Source organism: Brettanomyces nanus, chromosome 4 (genome assembly GCF_011074865.1).
Source record: "Brettanomyces nanus chromosome 4, complete sequence".
Classification (NCBI taxonomy): domain Eukaryota; kingdom Fungi; phylum Ascomycota; class Pichiomycetes; order Pichiales; family Pichiaceae; genus Brettanomyces; species Brettanomyces nanus.
Window position 1 is genome coordinate 511,977 of NC_052377.1, and position 14,120 is coordinate 526,096.

Consider the following 14,120-nt stretch of genomic DNA (forward strand, 5'->3'; position numbering starts at 1 on the left):
CTCCTGTTCTCTACCATATCCAGAAAGTCCACGGCTGGCCACAGATCGTCCACAGATTGTCCACATTTTTGCGAGCGCCATCATTCACTCCCTGCTATTGCCTCTCAAGGCATTAGTGAAAGATACTAAAATGACTAGCTTAATTAATTAAAGAACAATATTTATAATAGTATAATGGTTGATTTCAAATAAGCCTTTTTTTTTTATTGGCTCTAAGCTCAGTTGTGCAATCTCTTTTCGTAAGAGTACAAGTTGTGAACACCACCTTCGAACTGGGCAGAAGGAGTTCTGAACTCGAATCTCACTTTACCGTTAGCAGTCTCGTCGATCAATGCAGTCAAAGACTTGACACCAACATCCTGGCAAGAGTGCTGCATGCCATTGAACAAGTAAGGAATGAACTTGACAATAGATCCCTTATCTTCGACGGAACCGGAAACACCTTGGGCAACCAAAACTTTGTCGTCCTGAGAGAAGTATCTGGAAGTAGAGGCATTAGCATTGCTATCAGTCTGCTGCATAGCATCGATAGATCCCATACCACGATAAACCTTTAATCTCTTGCCGTCTCTATAGAAGTAATTACCTGGAGCTTCAGTGGTACCTGCCAAAAGGCCTCCCATCATAACAGTGGTGGCACCTAATGCAATAGCCTTGATGATGTGTCCGATGTTCTGAATACCACCATCGGCCATACATGGCACACCGAATTTTTTGGCGAACTCACAGACGTTGTACACTGCGGTAGCCTGTGGTCTACCACAGGCCATCACTTCTTGTGTAATACAAATGGATCCAGAACCCATACCAATTCTCAAAGCATCAGCCCCGGCGGCGATCAATTCAGCAGCTTGCTCTCTGCACACAACGTTACCAGCGACAACCTCCAACTCCGGGTAAGTCTCCTTTGCCCACTTAAGCATTTCCAGCTGGAAAGTCGAATTACCCTGAGAAGAGTCCAACACAACAACATCCAAGCCAGCAGCAACCAGCTTTGTAAGACGTTCTCTATCGGATCTCAAAGTACTAATGGCGGCACCACAAAGCAACTGCTTAGCATGAGGAGACTTCGAAGCGTATGGATAATCGTGATTTTTCTGCAAATCAGTGAGAGAAAGCATCGAAACAAAGTTAAACTTATCATCCACAATAGGTAATTTACCCTTCTTGGACTTCTGCAAGATACGGTTACCTTCTTTCAAAGAGATACCATTTCTAGCCGTGATCAGTTCTGTTGTCATGATCTCAGAGATTGGATCTTGATCAGCCTCATGGAACTGAGTATCTCTGGAAGTGACGATACCGATCAATTTACCACCCAGTTTACCATTACTGGTAACAGGGAAGGAACTGAATCCTAATTCTTTACCAAGAACCTTGACCTCACCAACAGTGCGGTCCTGGGAAATGACCACCGGGTCGTTGATGAAACCATTCTCATACTTCTTGACCTTTCTAACCATTTCAGCTTGTTCATCGGAAGAACAGTTATTGTGGATGAAACCAATACCACCGGAAAGAGCCATTTTAATGGCCATATCTGCCTCAGTAACAGTATCCATAGGAGAGGAGACGAAAGGGGTTTTCAAACTGATCCTCTTGGTAAGCTTAGAGTCCAAGGAAACCTCGTGAGAACCAAAATCAATTTTACTAGGCAAGATCAAAAAATCATTATAGGTCAAACCTCCATTGATTTTGGAATCCATCAATTCCGTAACAGACAATCCGTCCATATGTTCGTACTCAGAAAGGTAAGAAAGAGCCTTTGAGCAATCCAAGGGAGAAGACATCGTACTAAATGTATAATCAGTTAATAGTAAATATCCTGTTACAAGGGGGGCTTTTCAGTAAAAAAATGTACCGAAATTTAATAGGGCAAAAGGTTGCCAGAAAAAAGAGAAAACCCAAAAGAAGAAGACCCTTAAATGTATTGGCCTCACCGATAACTGGGAAATACTTCCCATATTTATAGACCCTAAGCGTGAAAAATTTACCGAGAAAAATAAAAACAAAATTTTTTTTTCCAACCTCCCTCTTTTCTTTTTGAGTGAAAAAAGCTAAATTGAAATTTTAAATATTCAATGATTAATTTGGGTTTGATTGTTCTGAATAAAAAATACAATCCGGTGGTGAATTTGAGATGCATTTTTGAATGGAGTCACCAATACGTATGTGCGTCAGCTGCAAAGGCTTTACATAAATAATTCCGATTGTCACGGTAACACTGTTTAGAGGAAGGCGCAATAGCTCAGAAAAAGAAGGTTTATTACAGGCTAGTAACATGAATTATGTAGACACGCTAGCTCAATATCTGGGTAACTTGTAACCATAGAGATGTGTGACTGGAACTGAGATCAGAGATGTGTGACTGGGACTGAGTCCTGAGAGAGAACTGAGACGAAGACCTGTGACCGGAATAACTTAGCCACATGTATTGAGTCTCACTTTCTTTTCTCCTGTGGCTGGAGAAAAACGCGAAGATGACGGATTAATTTCAGTTGATCAAGTTTGTTTACCTTTTCAAAATCATAGATTCATGATAAGCTTTAGCAAATTGATACAATGAATCCGGTGCATACTCCTGAGAGGTCACCCATAAGGTCGCGATCTGGCAGCCCGTCAAAACAATCTGAATATATGAAGAGTATCTCTAAGCTTGAAACTCAGTATACATTGTCCAAATTCACATCCCCTCCGAGGACCCCGTCTCCTACGAGATCTATGTCCTCTTCAAGATCCACGTCCCCAACAAAGGACTCGGTGATAAGCAGTTCTCCTTTACCGCGCTTGTTGATTCCTCGCCTTGATGAGTTTTTTGATTCTCCAAATAGAATGCTGCGGCCTTCTATCTCCTTGAAGTCCCCAACTTCTCCACTCCCTCCTCTTCCAACCTCTCCAAATCTTAAATCACCTTTTTCTTCTCCGTTGAGATCCCAAAGAACTGTTAGCCGCGACAACTCCGATATGGAGTCTGATTTTTTCTTTTCAGGTAGCCAGATATCCTCACCCCAAACTCCGGCTATGGCTAAACCGTCCTTCTTCTTCTGTCCGGCGACCGACACCGCTGATGACACCACAGCAGATGAGGACTCGGAAAAAATACCACAAACTCCAGTGACACCAAGGTTTTCTGGTTCCACACTTTTCTTCGACCAGAGTGTTCCATCCTCACCGACCACACCTAAATACCGGGGAAAGAACTTGTCCTCTTCTTTACGATTTGCTGCGCATAAAACCGGTCTTCCAAGGACATCTAATGGCACCGATAAAACAATTTCCGTCTCGGCAATTGGCATGTCAAGACATGGTACTAGGACAACGGGATCCAGTATTTCTGCATCCTCTGTGGTGGCTGACCCAGAGCTACCCATGGACATCCAGATCATTGTGGAATCAAGACCCGAGTCTATCCACCACGATTTCGATGGCTTTGATAGCCAGACATATAAAGGTTTTTGGCTTCTATCTGACGAAGAGGCGTTGGCCCTCGAAAGTTGGAATAAACTTGAATTTGAAAGACAGAATAGATTGTTTGAATATTTTATTAACCTTCAGAGGATAAGATTCAACATGAAACGGATGGTTTTTCATTACGGACCCGCATTTGAGGGATACAAGGATCGTACTCCTAACCAATCAGACGACTACCAAAAGACATTTACACCCATAAAAGCATTGTACGAGTATATCGATAAGCTCGTACTAAAAAAGCTCAAGCCAGCCTACGAAGGCCATATGTTCGTCAATGATCAATATATTTTGGAGGTGTCAACTAAATGGTTTTCAAACGTGGCTGCAAAGTATGACTACATTTCAAGGGGCGTGGTGTACTTGGCAAGGCTTTCAGCAAGTGATACCGTGAGAGAATGGATCGCAGATGTGGAGAAGACAGATGAACTTGCCATTTCGAATAGATTTGCACCATCTGCAAAAGAACTTTTCTGTTCCTACTTCATCAAACTCTTCACACCTTTAGCCCTCATATTTAAAGATCTCATTAAATTATATGCCAAGATGAACAAAACCGAGTTGGAAGAGCTGGCTAAGAAGTTGGATGAGATACTTGGCAAGATCAATACCACGTCGGATTATACCGCTGATCTAGATAACAAGATTTCCTTAAACGAGCAGCTGGTCTGCGCGGACTACTTGTATCTTGAAATGGTAAATTTATTTGATAAGGAAAGACGTCTCAATCCTGCCAATCTGGAGATGGAGACCAAATACGGTGTCACATGGATTAAGTGCAAGTTGGTTCTTTGCGATAATTATTTGCTCCCTTTACTTGAGAAAAAGCATAAAGACACCAATCTCTTTCTTTCTAAACCTCCAATTCCTTTGCAATACCTTTCATACAAAGTCTTGGAACCAGAGGAAAAATCAGATACTTTGCAATTGGTTATCATAGATTCTGGTAATAAGATCACTCATACTTTCCGTGCTTTAAGAAGCCAAAAAATGGCTTCAATTATGTTGAAGACGTTTACCAGAGATTTAAATAGAAACAGAAATGCGTTGTTTGTAAAGCTTACAGATGCGACTCCTTATCATTTGGAGTTGATCAACGGATGCTCTTTTGTTTCTCATATTCAGCAGGACGAATATGCACTGCCATCGGATTCTGACGGACACGATTTGGTGAAGCGTTCACTTGATAAGTCAAATGAAGCTTCAGATATCAAATCGAAATCTGCGCGCCCACTTTCAACAACGGAACCATCATGTGCCGACATATTTTCATACGGTGGACAGAGTTTCATTGCAGTTGGAGCTTATGATGGTATTTACATTGGTCAAGAGAATAATCCTGCCTCTTGGAGACGCGTATGTGAAGTGGCGAGGGTAAGAAAACTTGACGTTCTTGACAACCAAATGATGCTATGCCATTGTGGCGAGAAGCTATATGAATGTCCGGTAACTGAAATGATGACTGCATACACCGGGTTGAATCTATGCGATAAACTGTTGATTGAAATTCAGAAGCACTGCAAAGGATATGAATTGGGGCCACAGAAGTTGCGCAACGGTCCGGTGGTGGCAAGCTCTCGATATTTATTCTGCTGGAAAGATAGAAAGATAAGGTATTCTCCGATGGCGAGGGAAAACAAATGGTTACCGATTTTCAAATCAATGAGAGCTACTTTCAATGTCGTGGGAATGTCTGTTCTGTATCCTGACAACTTTTCCATTCTGCATTTTACAGAAGATATGCCCATATTCTATCTATCGAACCTAAACGCTTTCACTAATACTCAGATGCCGAAAGTTGATGGCGATACCGAGATGCTAATACGTCAAAAGAATCAAAAGCCTGTTGGTGTATTCAAATTTGGCGGTGTTACACCCAAGGATTACGAGATGATACTAGTCTACACAAGCTACTTCATCATTGTGAGCTATGATTCGAATAGTCGAACATTTCTGAGGTCAAGAAACGAGATTATGAGGTTCAACTTCGAGTGTCAAGAAGCCGCCTTTGATCCGCAAGAAAATGCCCTTTTCGCTTGTGGCTCTAGAAGTTTAGAAATATGGAGAATTCCACCTAGAAAAGAGATCCGTAGTGATGGAGATGCTCGGCCAGAGTTGGTGACAATTGTTCTGGGACATAATGTCAAACTACTCAATAAGACCCCAGAGAAAGTGATTGTGAGTTTGATGAGGGGTGAAAACAACGATAGTACAAATAGGCTGATATTTCGTGTCAGACGTGATGGTAGAAAGAAAGCCCCAAGTTAGATATACCCTGTACTATAGAGATATAATGTGTAATGTTTAATGTGAATTAATTGTAATGATGCAGAAAAGAGGGGACTATCGACTTCTGTTTGGTTGGCGACTCAAGAAAAGTTTTGTCGCGAGCGACAACAAACATTACCTTCTTACGGAAAAACAAATATCGACAAAGTATTGTTCTAGCTATCTTAGCATTAACTGCATCATGGACCAAGGTCAGAGATCAAATCAGGGTAACATGTCTCAACAATCATCTCCTCAGACGAGTAACACGCCGATGAATCTCTCGACGCCAACACTATCTGCTGCGACTCCTGTTTCAACGAGTCCGCAGCCTCAGCAAGGACAAGGACAGTTCCCGCATATTACACGTCAACAAGCACAACAATTGCTTATACAGTTTAATATAGAGAAGGAAGGTGCGCATAGTGCTGGAACACAAAGCCCCGAAGGTAGGGAGCACGTGAGAAAGGCTGAGAGGATCAAGGCCATTCTTATTAGTTATAATAGAAGACAGAAGATGCTTGCGGCCCAAAGGCAGCAACAACGAGACGCAGCAGCAGCAGGAACAACTGCTGTTACGGGAGGAATGCCACCTCAATCAATGGGTACTGCACAGCCTCTGCAGGGGGATACCCAACTCAACCGAATAGCCTCACAGAACCAGATTCATCCGGTTGGCAGCCAGGTTGGATCAACCATGCGTTCACCAATGGTTCAGATGCAGGGTTCTAGCGACAATCTATTTCAGAACAGTCAGGGAAGCCAGCAGGGTCATCCAGATATTTCATCAATGACCCTTGTTCAACAGATGCTGATTCAGAAGCAACAACAGCTGGCCAAGTATCGGCAAGTAATGAAGCTGGCGGAACAGTTCAGAAATCAGTTACGGGCTATTGAAAGCAAGAAGAGCGAACCTAACATAGCACCAAATGTAATGGGCCAGCTTGATCAGAAAGAGCACGAGATAAAGACGCGGATGGATCAGTGCAGACACTATTCCCAGCAGATTTCCAGCCGACTTCGGCTTCTGCAACAGAAAATCCAACAACAGCAATCACAACAGCCTCAACAGTCTCAACAGCAATCGCAGTCTCAGCCTTCGAACTCTTCTCCTCAATCACAACAGCAGTCTTCTTCTCAACAGTTCCAATCTCAACTGACTCCTCAGCAGAAACTGGCTTTGCAGCAACAAGTACTTTTCCAAAGAAAACGCCAGCAGCAGCAGCAACAACAACAACAACAACAGCAGCAGCAACAGCAACAGCAACAGCAACAGCAACAGCAGCAGCAGCAGCAACAACAACAACAACTGCAACAACAGCAGCAGCAGCAGCAGGCAATACAATCAAATGCACAGTCGCAAAGTCCTGTTCAAAATTCCACTGGTGGGCAGACACCTATTGGGACTCCATCGTCAGTTCAAACTCCTGGCTCCACTCTTTCTTCAGCTGCCTCAAAGATGGCAAAATTCAAGACACAGAGAAAAAATCAGATAAAAAAATCACAAGGAAGCAAAACGAAGATGGATAAAACACCAAGTATCCTTGATCAGAAGCAAAACGACACCCAGTCTGCCAATACTACCAGCACAACTATCACTAACGTAAATGCGGCAGCATCAAAGCCTATCACTACTCCTGCCGCCAGTACTGGCATGACTGCATCGCCATCAGGTAGTTATAGTACGAGACCGAGATTCCAGAACATTTCCATTCCTGAAGAATTGAAAGTGCCAACACCGGAACCTGCATCGGTTAAGCTGAACAACCGTCCTTCTCTTATCGGTGGAAATGCTATCGATGCTCCTGCATTGACCAATCCAACCATTGTGAGACCGCAACATTTTGATATAGAAGGTGAAAGAGTATTGAACAAGCGAAAACTTCGGGAATTGGTTCGGTACGTGGCCTCAGAAGAAGGTGATACAGAGGTGACAATCGACGGAGATGTTGAAGACTTACTTCTTGATCTGGCGGACGAGTTCGTCACCTCCGTGACTTCCTTCGCTTGCAGATTAGCAAAACATAGAAAATCAGACACGCTGGATGTCCGAGATGTGCAGTTGCACCTGGAAAGAAACTGGAATATCCGGATACCTGGCTACGCTGCCGATGAGATTCGTTCTACTAGGAAGTTCGTGTCAAATTCCGCTCACCACTCGAAAGTGAATGGGCTCTCGATCAACAAGAGTGTGAATCGGGGTAAATGAACGTGGTGATAAACTAAAAATATACATATATATATATATGTAGGTATGTATTTATTTACTGTATTTAAAGAAATATATTGATCTTAAACTGCCAAATTTTCACTGTAATTAAACGATCACTTGATGTCCATCTTTTAACGAACCCATAATTCATTTTTCTTTCGGGTGCCCTTACAATGATTAAGAAGATAAGGAAATATGTACTTCCCAGCTCTCTAGTGGTGGATAGTTGCATAGTCTCGATAGATTTAGTGATACACATTTTGCTTTGGACAATTGGAAATCCTATTGCAACGACACTCTTGCTGACGACAGTAGAATTGTGTCATCTGCAATGTTGGCCGGCAGTGTACAAATACTGTTTGGCTGTTGATTTTATGTGGGTTGTTCGTGCCATTAATATGAAGTTCAGAAGATGCAGCTGCGAATTTGCCGATCCCGAACATCTAGTGGTGATGATAACGGGCGGATCGAAAGGATTGGGGCTTGAGCTAGTATCACAATGGATGAAAAGAGACAACTGCAAACATATAGTTGTATTAGATGTCTTTAAGTCGAAGGATCTTGAGCAATTAGAGTCGGAAAATGGCACAAAGTTGCACTTTTATTGCTGTGATATGGCTGATAGTCAAAGCGTAGACAAGACCTACGACGAAATATTTGCCAAATACAAGCGGATAGACGTATTAATCTGCAATTCTGGAGTTAGACAACGAGAGAGGTTTCTGAATACCAAAGAGGGAGAAATGAGAAGTATATTTGAAATTAACTACTTTTCTCACGTGAAACTAGTCAGAAAAGCCATCCATACATCATGTGAAGCGGCCTATCGACTACATATTGTTGTAGTTGCCTCAGTTCTTGGCTTCATAGCGCCAAAGACACTTTGCTACTACTCCGGCACAAAATCATGCCTAATTGATTTGATAGATTCTATAAGGCATGAGCTTCGCAGGTCCATCGCATTGAGTGTAGTGGCTCCCGGACAGTTATCCACGTCTATGTTTCAAGATGTTAAGATAGACAATCCGTTTCTTGCTCCTCTGGTCAACCACAAGAAACTTGCCATGAGAATTATGTCCATTATAGATGAAGGGTATAACGGATTATTTATGTATCCGTTCTACTGTCGCCTAGTACCCGCACTTAGGTGTATGCCGTTTGGGATCTATGAAGCACTAAGAAAGTATAGTAAGATGGACGATATTATATAATCAAATTTCTTTATCTTGTCTCTCCTCCTTGATTTGGAGGAACCGAATTGCGCCTGCTACAAACAAGCCCGAGAAGATGGTACCGAGCATAGCATAGCAACCCTCAGCGAATTTAGGAGCACTGCTGGCCTTATAGAATAATATACTCCAAAAGGAATTGACAACGCTACTCCACATATTCATGGAGGCTAAAACAATAGCTCTTTCCTCAAGATCGTTATAGCATACAACATTGGCCCATGCGAAAAATGCAGCTTGACCGGAGAAAGATATACCAGCTAGGTACTGAGCAGCAAATACGTAGGCAGGAGTAAGAGGTTTGCAGAGAAGAAGCACAGTAGATACCAAAAGCGCTACCGTGATCCAGATGGCGACGTGCCAATGGTATTTGGCACCGGTAAGATCAACATAAATTGCGGTAAATAAAGTAGAGAGCACACCAATACCATAGATACCCATGGGATAGTTGTTCCTCTGTGAAATACTGTAACCTTGGTCCTGTAGCCATATAGCAAAAAGCGTGTTGGTGACGTATGATTCGTTTTCACCGCCAAAGACCCAGAGCAACGAGAAGAGCCACCAATGCCATCTTCCAAGGACCCTTTTAATGACACTCAGATCAAATTTAGTCTGTGGCTTAGGCGGCAATCGATCTATTGCCAGCTTCTTCTCCTCATCACTAAAGAACAAAGAACTGGATCTACCTGAAATGTCGGGAAAGCACACAAATCCATAAATGCACACCGGAACAGTGATAAGGAAGTCAATAATAAATAGCCATCTCCAGCCTTCCAACCCGCATCGACCGTTCATACTTCTGTGAATAGATGTCTGCATAAAGCCAGAGAATATAGAACCCATCAAGCCCGAACTGGTAAAAATGGCAGTTCTTTTAGTAAGTTCCGTTTCTTTGTACCAGTTACCCAAGATGAACTGAGTACCACTGAAAGTGGAGGACTCGAATACAGCCTGAAAAAATCGAATGACGCAAAGCTGTTTGTAGTTAGTCACCTTGAACATGCTTAATGTCAAGAGTCCCCAGGCAGCCGAGCAGAAAGTAAGCCAATATCGTGGAGAGATTTTAAGCAAAGCAATATTGTTTGGAATCATTCCTACCACATAACCACAGGTAAAGGCAGTATTGATCACATTATATTGAAAGCCTTTCATGCCAAGATCCTCTTTCATGCCAGAAACGTAAGCATTGGCATAGTTGCTTCTGTCTAGATAGTTTGTCCAATAATTTAAGCACACAAACGATAAGACAAACCAGTCAATCTTGAGAAGTAGTTTCCTCTCCTTCGGATCCTCCGGTGGTCTTCCCCAAAACGCATTTCTAAGTTTGATAAGGGATGCAGTAGCCGTTGCCATGATTGAAAAACCGTATTATAGTTAAAACTTGATACACTGGAACTCTGCAAAGAGCTCTTTCACTCTAATATATTTAGTGGGGAACAGTTATCCAGGACCCCGTGAAGAGCGAGCAGAGTTAGGAACGAGGGCCACGCGGCACGAGGAATAGGAAGATTGAAAAACTAAAAAATTGAAAAACTGAAAAATTGGAATTCAGATCACATTTCATTTATGTACTTGCACCATCTGATCAAGCTATTATTACAAAGAATGCTTCATATCATATATCCTTCTCAATCTTATTGACCACATCCACTAATAATTTAGAAAACACGGCAAAATCCAAAAATCCGTCAGCTGTAAATAACCTAGTAAACTCGACTTGTTCCTCATCCACTGTACCATCAAGGTCGAATTCAAGATAGTAGACTGGATCTTCTTTCGATTTGAGATGCGACGACACTTTGAGGGTCTTATGTCCCTTAGTTCCCACAAACTTGATAGATTTCTCCACAAACTTACTGAACAAATACCACACGAACTCTAATACGAAGAACAACACTACAAATAACTCTGTGTACATGACGTAATCTGGGTTATTGAAATCATTCTTGTATTTCTTCTCCACATAGTACATTAGGCCGGCAAGTATCACACAAGAGTAACCGATGACAAGCTTAGTATCCACCAACGAGAATGACTGCTCGTAGCCAACCTTCGACAAAGCACCCGATAGATGCTCATCGCACTCATTTCTTAGAGCAACAGCAGAATTCAAATTGACCTTCTTAACCATTGCTTTTTGGAAGTTCACAAAGTAGTGATAAAAGAAATAGGACTATTAACACAATCAAAAATCGTGCTAACAAACAGTTTACTTTACGTTCTGGTTATTCGCGGGTAAAATTAAATCACATAAATTAAACATAGACATGCTCCATTACTCCATTAAAAGATACTTTATAAGCCGGCAAACTTGTAAGGTTTGTCGGCATAATCCTTTCTGAAAATTAGCTTTGGTTTTCTTTCTGCTAAGTCAAGAATGGTCTTGGCAAATTCACTATTGCACCAACTGAACCAAGACCTTGTGAAAGCATGACTTGGCGAATTGATGTGAATACTTTCATGCATAAGTCCTAATCCACCCGTTGTGGTTAGTACAGTATCAAGTAGCTTTAAAATCTCATCATCATCATCAGATGTACGAATTTGCACCAAAAGAGACAGTGGCCAGGCACTTCGGAGACCAATATGGGGACCTCCAATACCTTCAAAGTAGTTACCCTTCAAATAGTAAGGATTACCCTCTTCACTGAGAATCATCTTTCGGGTATTTTTGTATATTTCATCGTCTTTCTTAATGAATCCCAAATCTGGCAACGAGAGAAGCGATGGGATATTGGCATCATCCATCATGTTTATTCCTCCAAAGCCATCTATTTCGTAAGCAAACACCTTACCGTACTTTTTGCTTTCGACAACCGCATGTTCCATTATAGCTTTTTTGATCTTGGTACCAAAATAAAGGGCTTTCGAAGCTAAAGCATCAAGGCCCACGGCATCCATTAACGGGCTGAGCTTCACCAATTCCACAGCAAGATGTGCATTTCCGGGAATAAAGAATTGAAAAATGCAAGCATCATCTGAGGGGCGGAACGCAGACCTAATTAATCCTATATCTCGGGCTACTGGATTACCACGTCCCCCTAGTGGTAGAGTTTCTGTTCCGGAACTTGTGTCCCTTTGAAAGACGTAGTAAGGAGGCTCTAACTGAGATACCTTATCGAATGAAGACATAATCTGTCGTCTAAGAACGTATATGATACTTTTGAAAGCGGAAACCCAGGCCTCTTGAGTAAGAATAGACGTGTCTCCACTACTCTCAATGTATTGATTTGTGAGGGACAAGAATGACGCTAGAGAATCAATCTCCCATTTGCACTCGAAAACAGTATCCCAGTTCGGTCTAGGTCCCACAAAATCAATCGCCGAAGGCTGACTCTCAATACGTGACTCCTTTGGAGGTTGAAAAGCGTTGCAATAAGCAGCAGTTCGTATATACAGTGCCTGCTGTACAATAGCACCCTTGACAAGCTTTTGAAGATTTTCATCGTAGGGGATCAAAGGTATGTATACACTCAATTGATGGGCAGAATCCCTCAACCATTCGGCAGCAATATCACCCGTAGCTATGAATGCCCGAGGAGTACCAGTCTTTTTATCAGAAGGCTCGTACCACCAAACAGTAGTATCTAAAGTATTTGGAAAAGCATTTTCAAACAATCTAAACAGATCAGGATCTTCTATACGAGCTTGAAGATCCTCGATAACCTGTTCAACAACCTTACTGCCAAATGTCCTGCACTCTCTACGGGGTCGCATGTAAGGTAGGTGTAGTCTCCCAGTGGATTTGGGTCTATGGGGAACCTTCGAGTAATCCGAATAGTTGGGGCACAAGGACGACTGCTGCATACCCAACCTAGAGACATAATTGTTACCATCACTCAAAAAGATCCTTCTGACAAGGGCTATAAAACACAAAAATACCACGCAAATACCTATTTTTTTTCTATGAGTCTTCATTTGTAACGCAATTCGATCACCAACTGGAGTTGTAACACCAGAAGGTTTATCATGATCCTTTTCGTCATAGTCGTCAGTATACTCCATGGCATAAAAGACAAGTCAGATATACAGAGTACCAAAGGTTCTAATTTTTGTTAAAGAAGAAATACAGTATACAAGAAGTAACTAACACAAGGGCAAAAAAACACAGGAAGACCTAACTTGTTGGACGGGAAAAAATGAGTGCCCACATTTACTCCGGACCAAATGGCTGGATTTACCTCACCGTATGTACGAGATGATCGTCCATCTCGATGCGGGCTGTGCATGGTCTATTAAGGGCTGCCGCAGCCGTTTCGCGCATTTTTGCGCATTTTCGCATTAAACCAGCCTTTCTGCGTCTTCGATTTCAATTCCAACGGTTTATTCATCTCGCCACTCAAAATTCTTTATATCCCCTATTTTATTAGCCTCGTCTATGTCTGAACTCGGAGAGTAAGTAAATTTTATGGACAGTCTTTCCATTCCTTGCTGAATACTAACATTTAGGGCTTCATCAGAGTCGTTGCGTCTATTCCTATAGTCACCAGAACATTCACCCTGTCTTCCCTTGTGATGGCAGGGTTGAATTCCCTTGGAATCATACCGTACACCTCATTCTGTTGCTTCTTTCCCGAAGTATTTCACAAATTTGAATTGTACCGTCTTCTCACCGGCTTTTTAATACCTAACCCTCAGCCAATGCAGGGGCTGATGGAGATCTATATGTTATATACCTTCTCTAAGGGGTTGGAGGTGGGTAAGTTCAAGCGAAACCTTCCAGATTATTTGTATTACTTCATGATAATTCTGCCTACAATGCTTGTGGGTTCATATTTTACTCTCCCTCCGGTTTTTTCTCTTTCCCCTTCTTTGATGTCTGCCTTGACTTTCACTTGGTCTGTCGCCAATTATGACCAGCGAGTCAACTTTTACTTCATGCCCCTCAAGGCCTCTTTACTTCCGGCTGTTTCCTTGGGCTTCAGGCTTCTTGTTGATGGTCA

General features: G+C 42.2%; 7 protein-coding genes across 7 annotated transcripts; 3 read left to right on the top strand and 4 right to left on the bottom strand.

Moving 5' to 3' along the window:
- Window positions 1-218: 218 nt before the first annotated feature.
- On the bottom strand, window positions 219-1,790 carry IMH3 (IMP dehydrogenase; the record flags this gene model as incomplete). The annotated part of the gene is made up of 1 exon (XM_038923717.1): window positions 219-1,790. One exon carries the CDS (start codon window positions 1,788-1,790, stop codon window positions 219-221), a length of 1,572 nt encoding a protein of 523 aa, XP_038779645.1.
- Window positions 1,791-3,294: 1,504 nt separating this feature from the next.
- Window positions 3,295-5,736, top strand: FOA43_003467 (uncharacterized protein; the record flags this gene model as incomplete). The annotated part of the gene is made up of 1 exon (XM_038923718.1): window positions 3,295-5,736. One exon carries the CDS (start codon window positions 3,295-3,297, stop codon window positions 5,734-5,736), a length of 2,442 nt encoding a protein of 813 aa, XP_038779646.1.
- A 202-nt stretch (window positions 5,737-5,938) lies between these two features.
- On the top strand, window positions 5,939-7,945 carry FOA43_003468 (uncharacterized protein; the record flags this gene model as incomplete). The annotated part of the gene is made up of 1 exon (XM_038923719.1): window positions 5,939-7,945. The coding sequence occupies one exon, from the start codon at window positions 5,939-5,941 to the stop codon at window positions 7,943-7,945; it is 2,007 nt and encodes a 668-aa protein (XP_038779647.1).
- A 401-nt stretch (window positions 7,946-8,346) lies between these two features.
- On the top strand, window positions 8,347-9,159 carry FOA43_003469 (uncharacterized protein; the record flags this gene model as incomplete). Its single annotated transcript, XM_038923720.1, is given in 2 exon segments — window positions 8,347-8,351; window positions 8,367-9,159. 2 exon segments carry the CDS (start codon window positions 8,347-8,349, stop codon window positions 9,157-9,159), a joined length of 798 nt encoding a protein of 265 aa, XP_038779648.1.
- On the bottom strand, window positions 9,160-10,530 carry FOA43_003470 (uncharacterized protein; the record flags this gene model as incomplete). Its single annotated transcript, XM_038923721.1, has 1 exon — window positions 9,160-10,530. The coding sequence occupies one exon, from the start codon at window positions 10,528-10,530 to the stop codon at window positions 9,160-9,162; it is 1,371 nt and encodes a 456-aa protein (XP_038779649.1).
- A 262-nt stretch (window positions 10,531-10,792) lies between these two features.
- On the bottom strand, window positions 10,793-11,453 carry FOA43_003471 (uncharacterized protein; the record flags this gene model as incomplete). Its single annotated transcript, XM_038923722.1, has 2 exons — window positions 10,793-11,350; window positions 11,445-11,453. The coding sequence occupies 2 exons, from the start codon at window positions 11,451-11,453 to the stop codon at window positions 10,793-10,795; spliced, it is 567 nt and encodes a 188-aa protein (XP_038779650.1).
- Window positions 11,454-11,472: 19 nt separating this feature from the next.
- Window positions 11,473-13,182, bottom strand: FOA43_003472 (uncharacterized protein; the record flags this gene model as incomplete). Its single annotated transcript, XM_038923723.1, has 1 exon — window positions 11,473-13,182. The coding sequence occupies one exon, from the start codon at window positions 13,180-13,182 to the stop codon at window positions 11,473-11,475; it is 1,710 nt and encodes a 569-aa protein (XP_038779651.1).
- Between the last annotated feature and the right edge of the window lie 938 nt (window positions 13,183-14,120).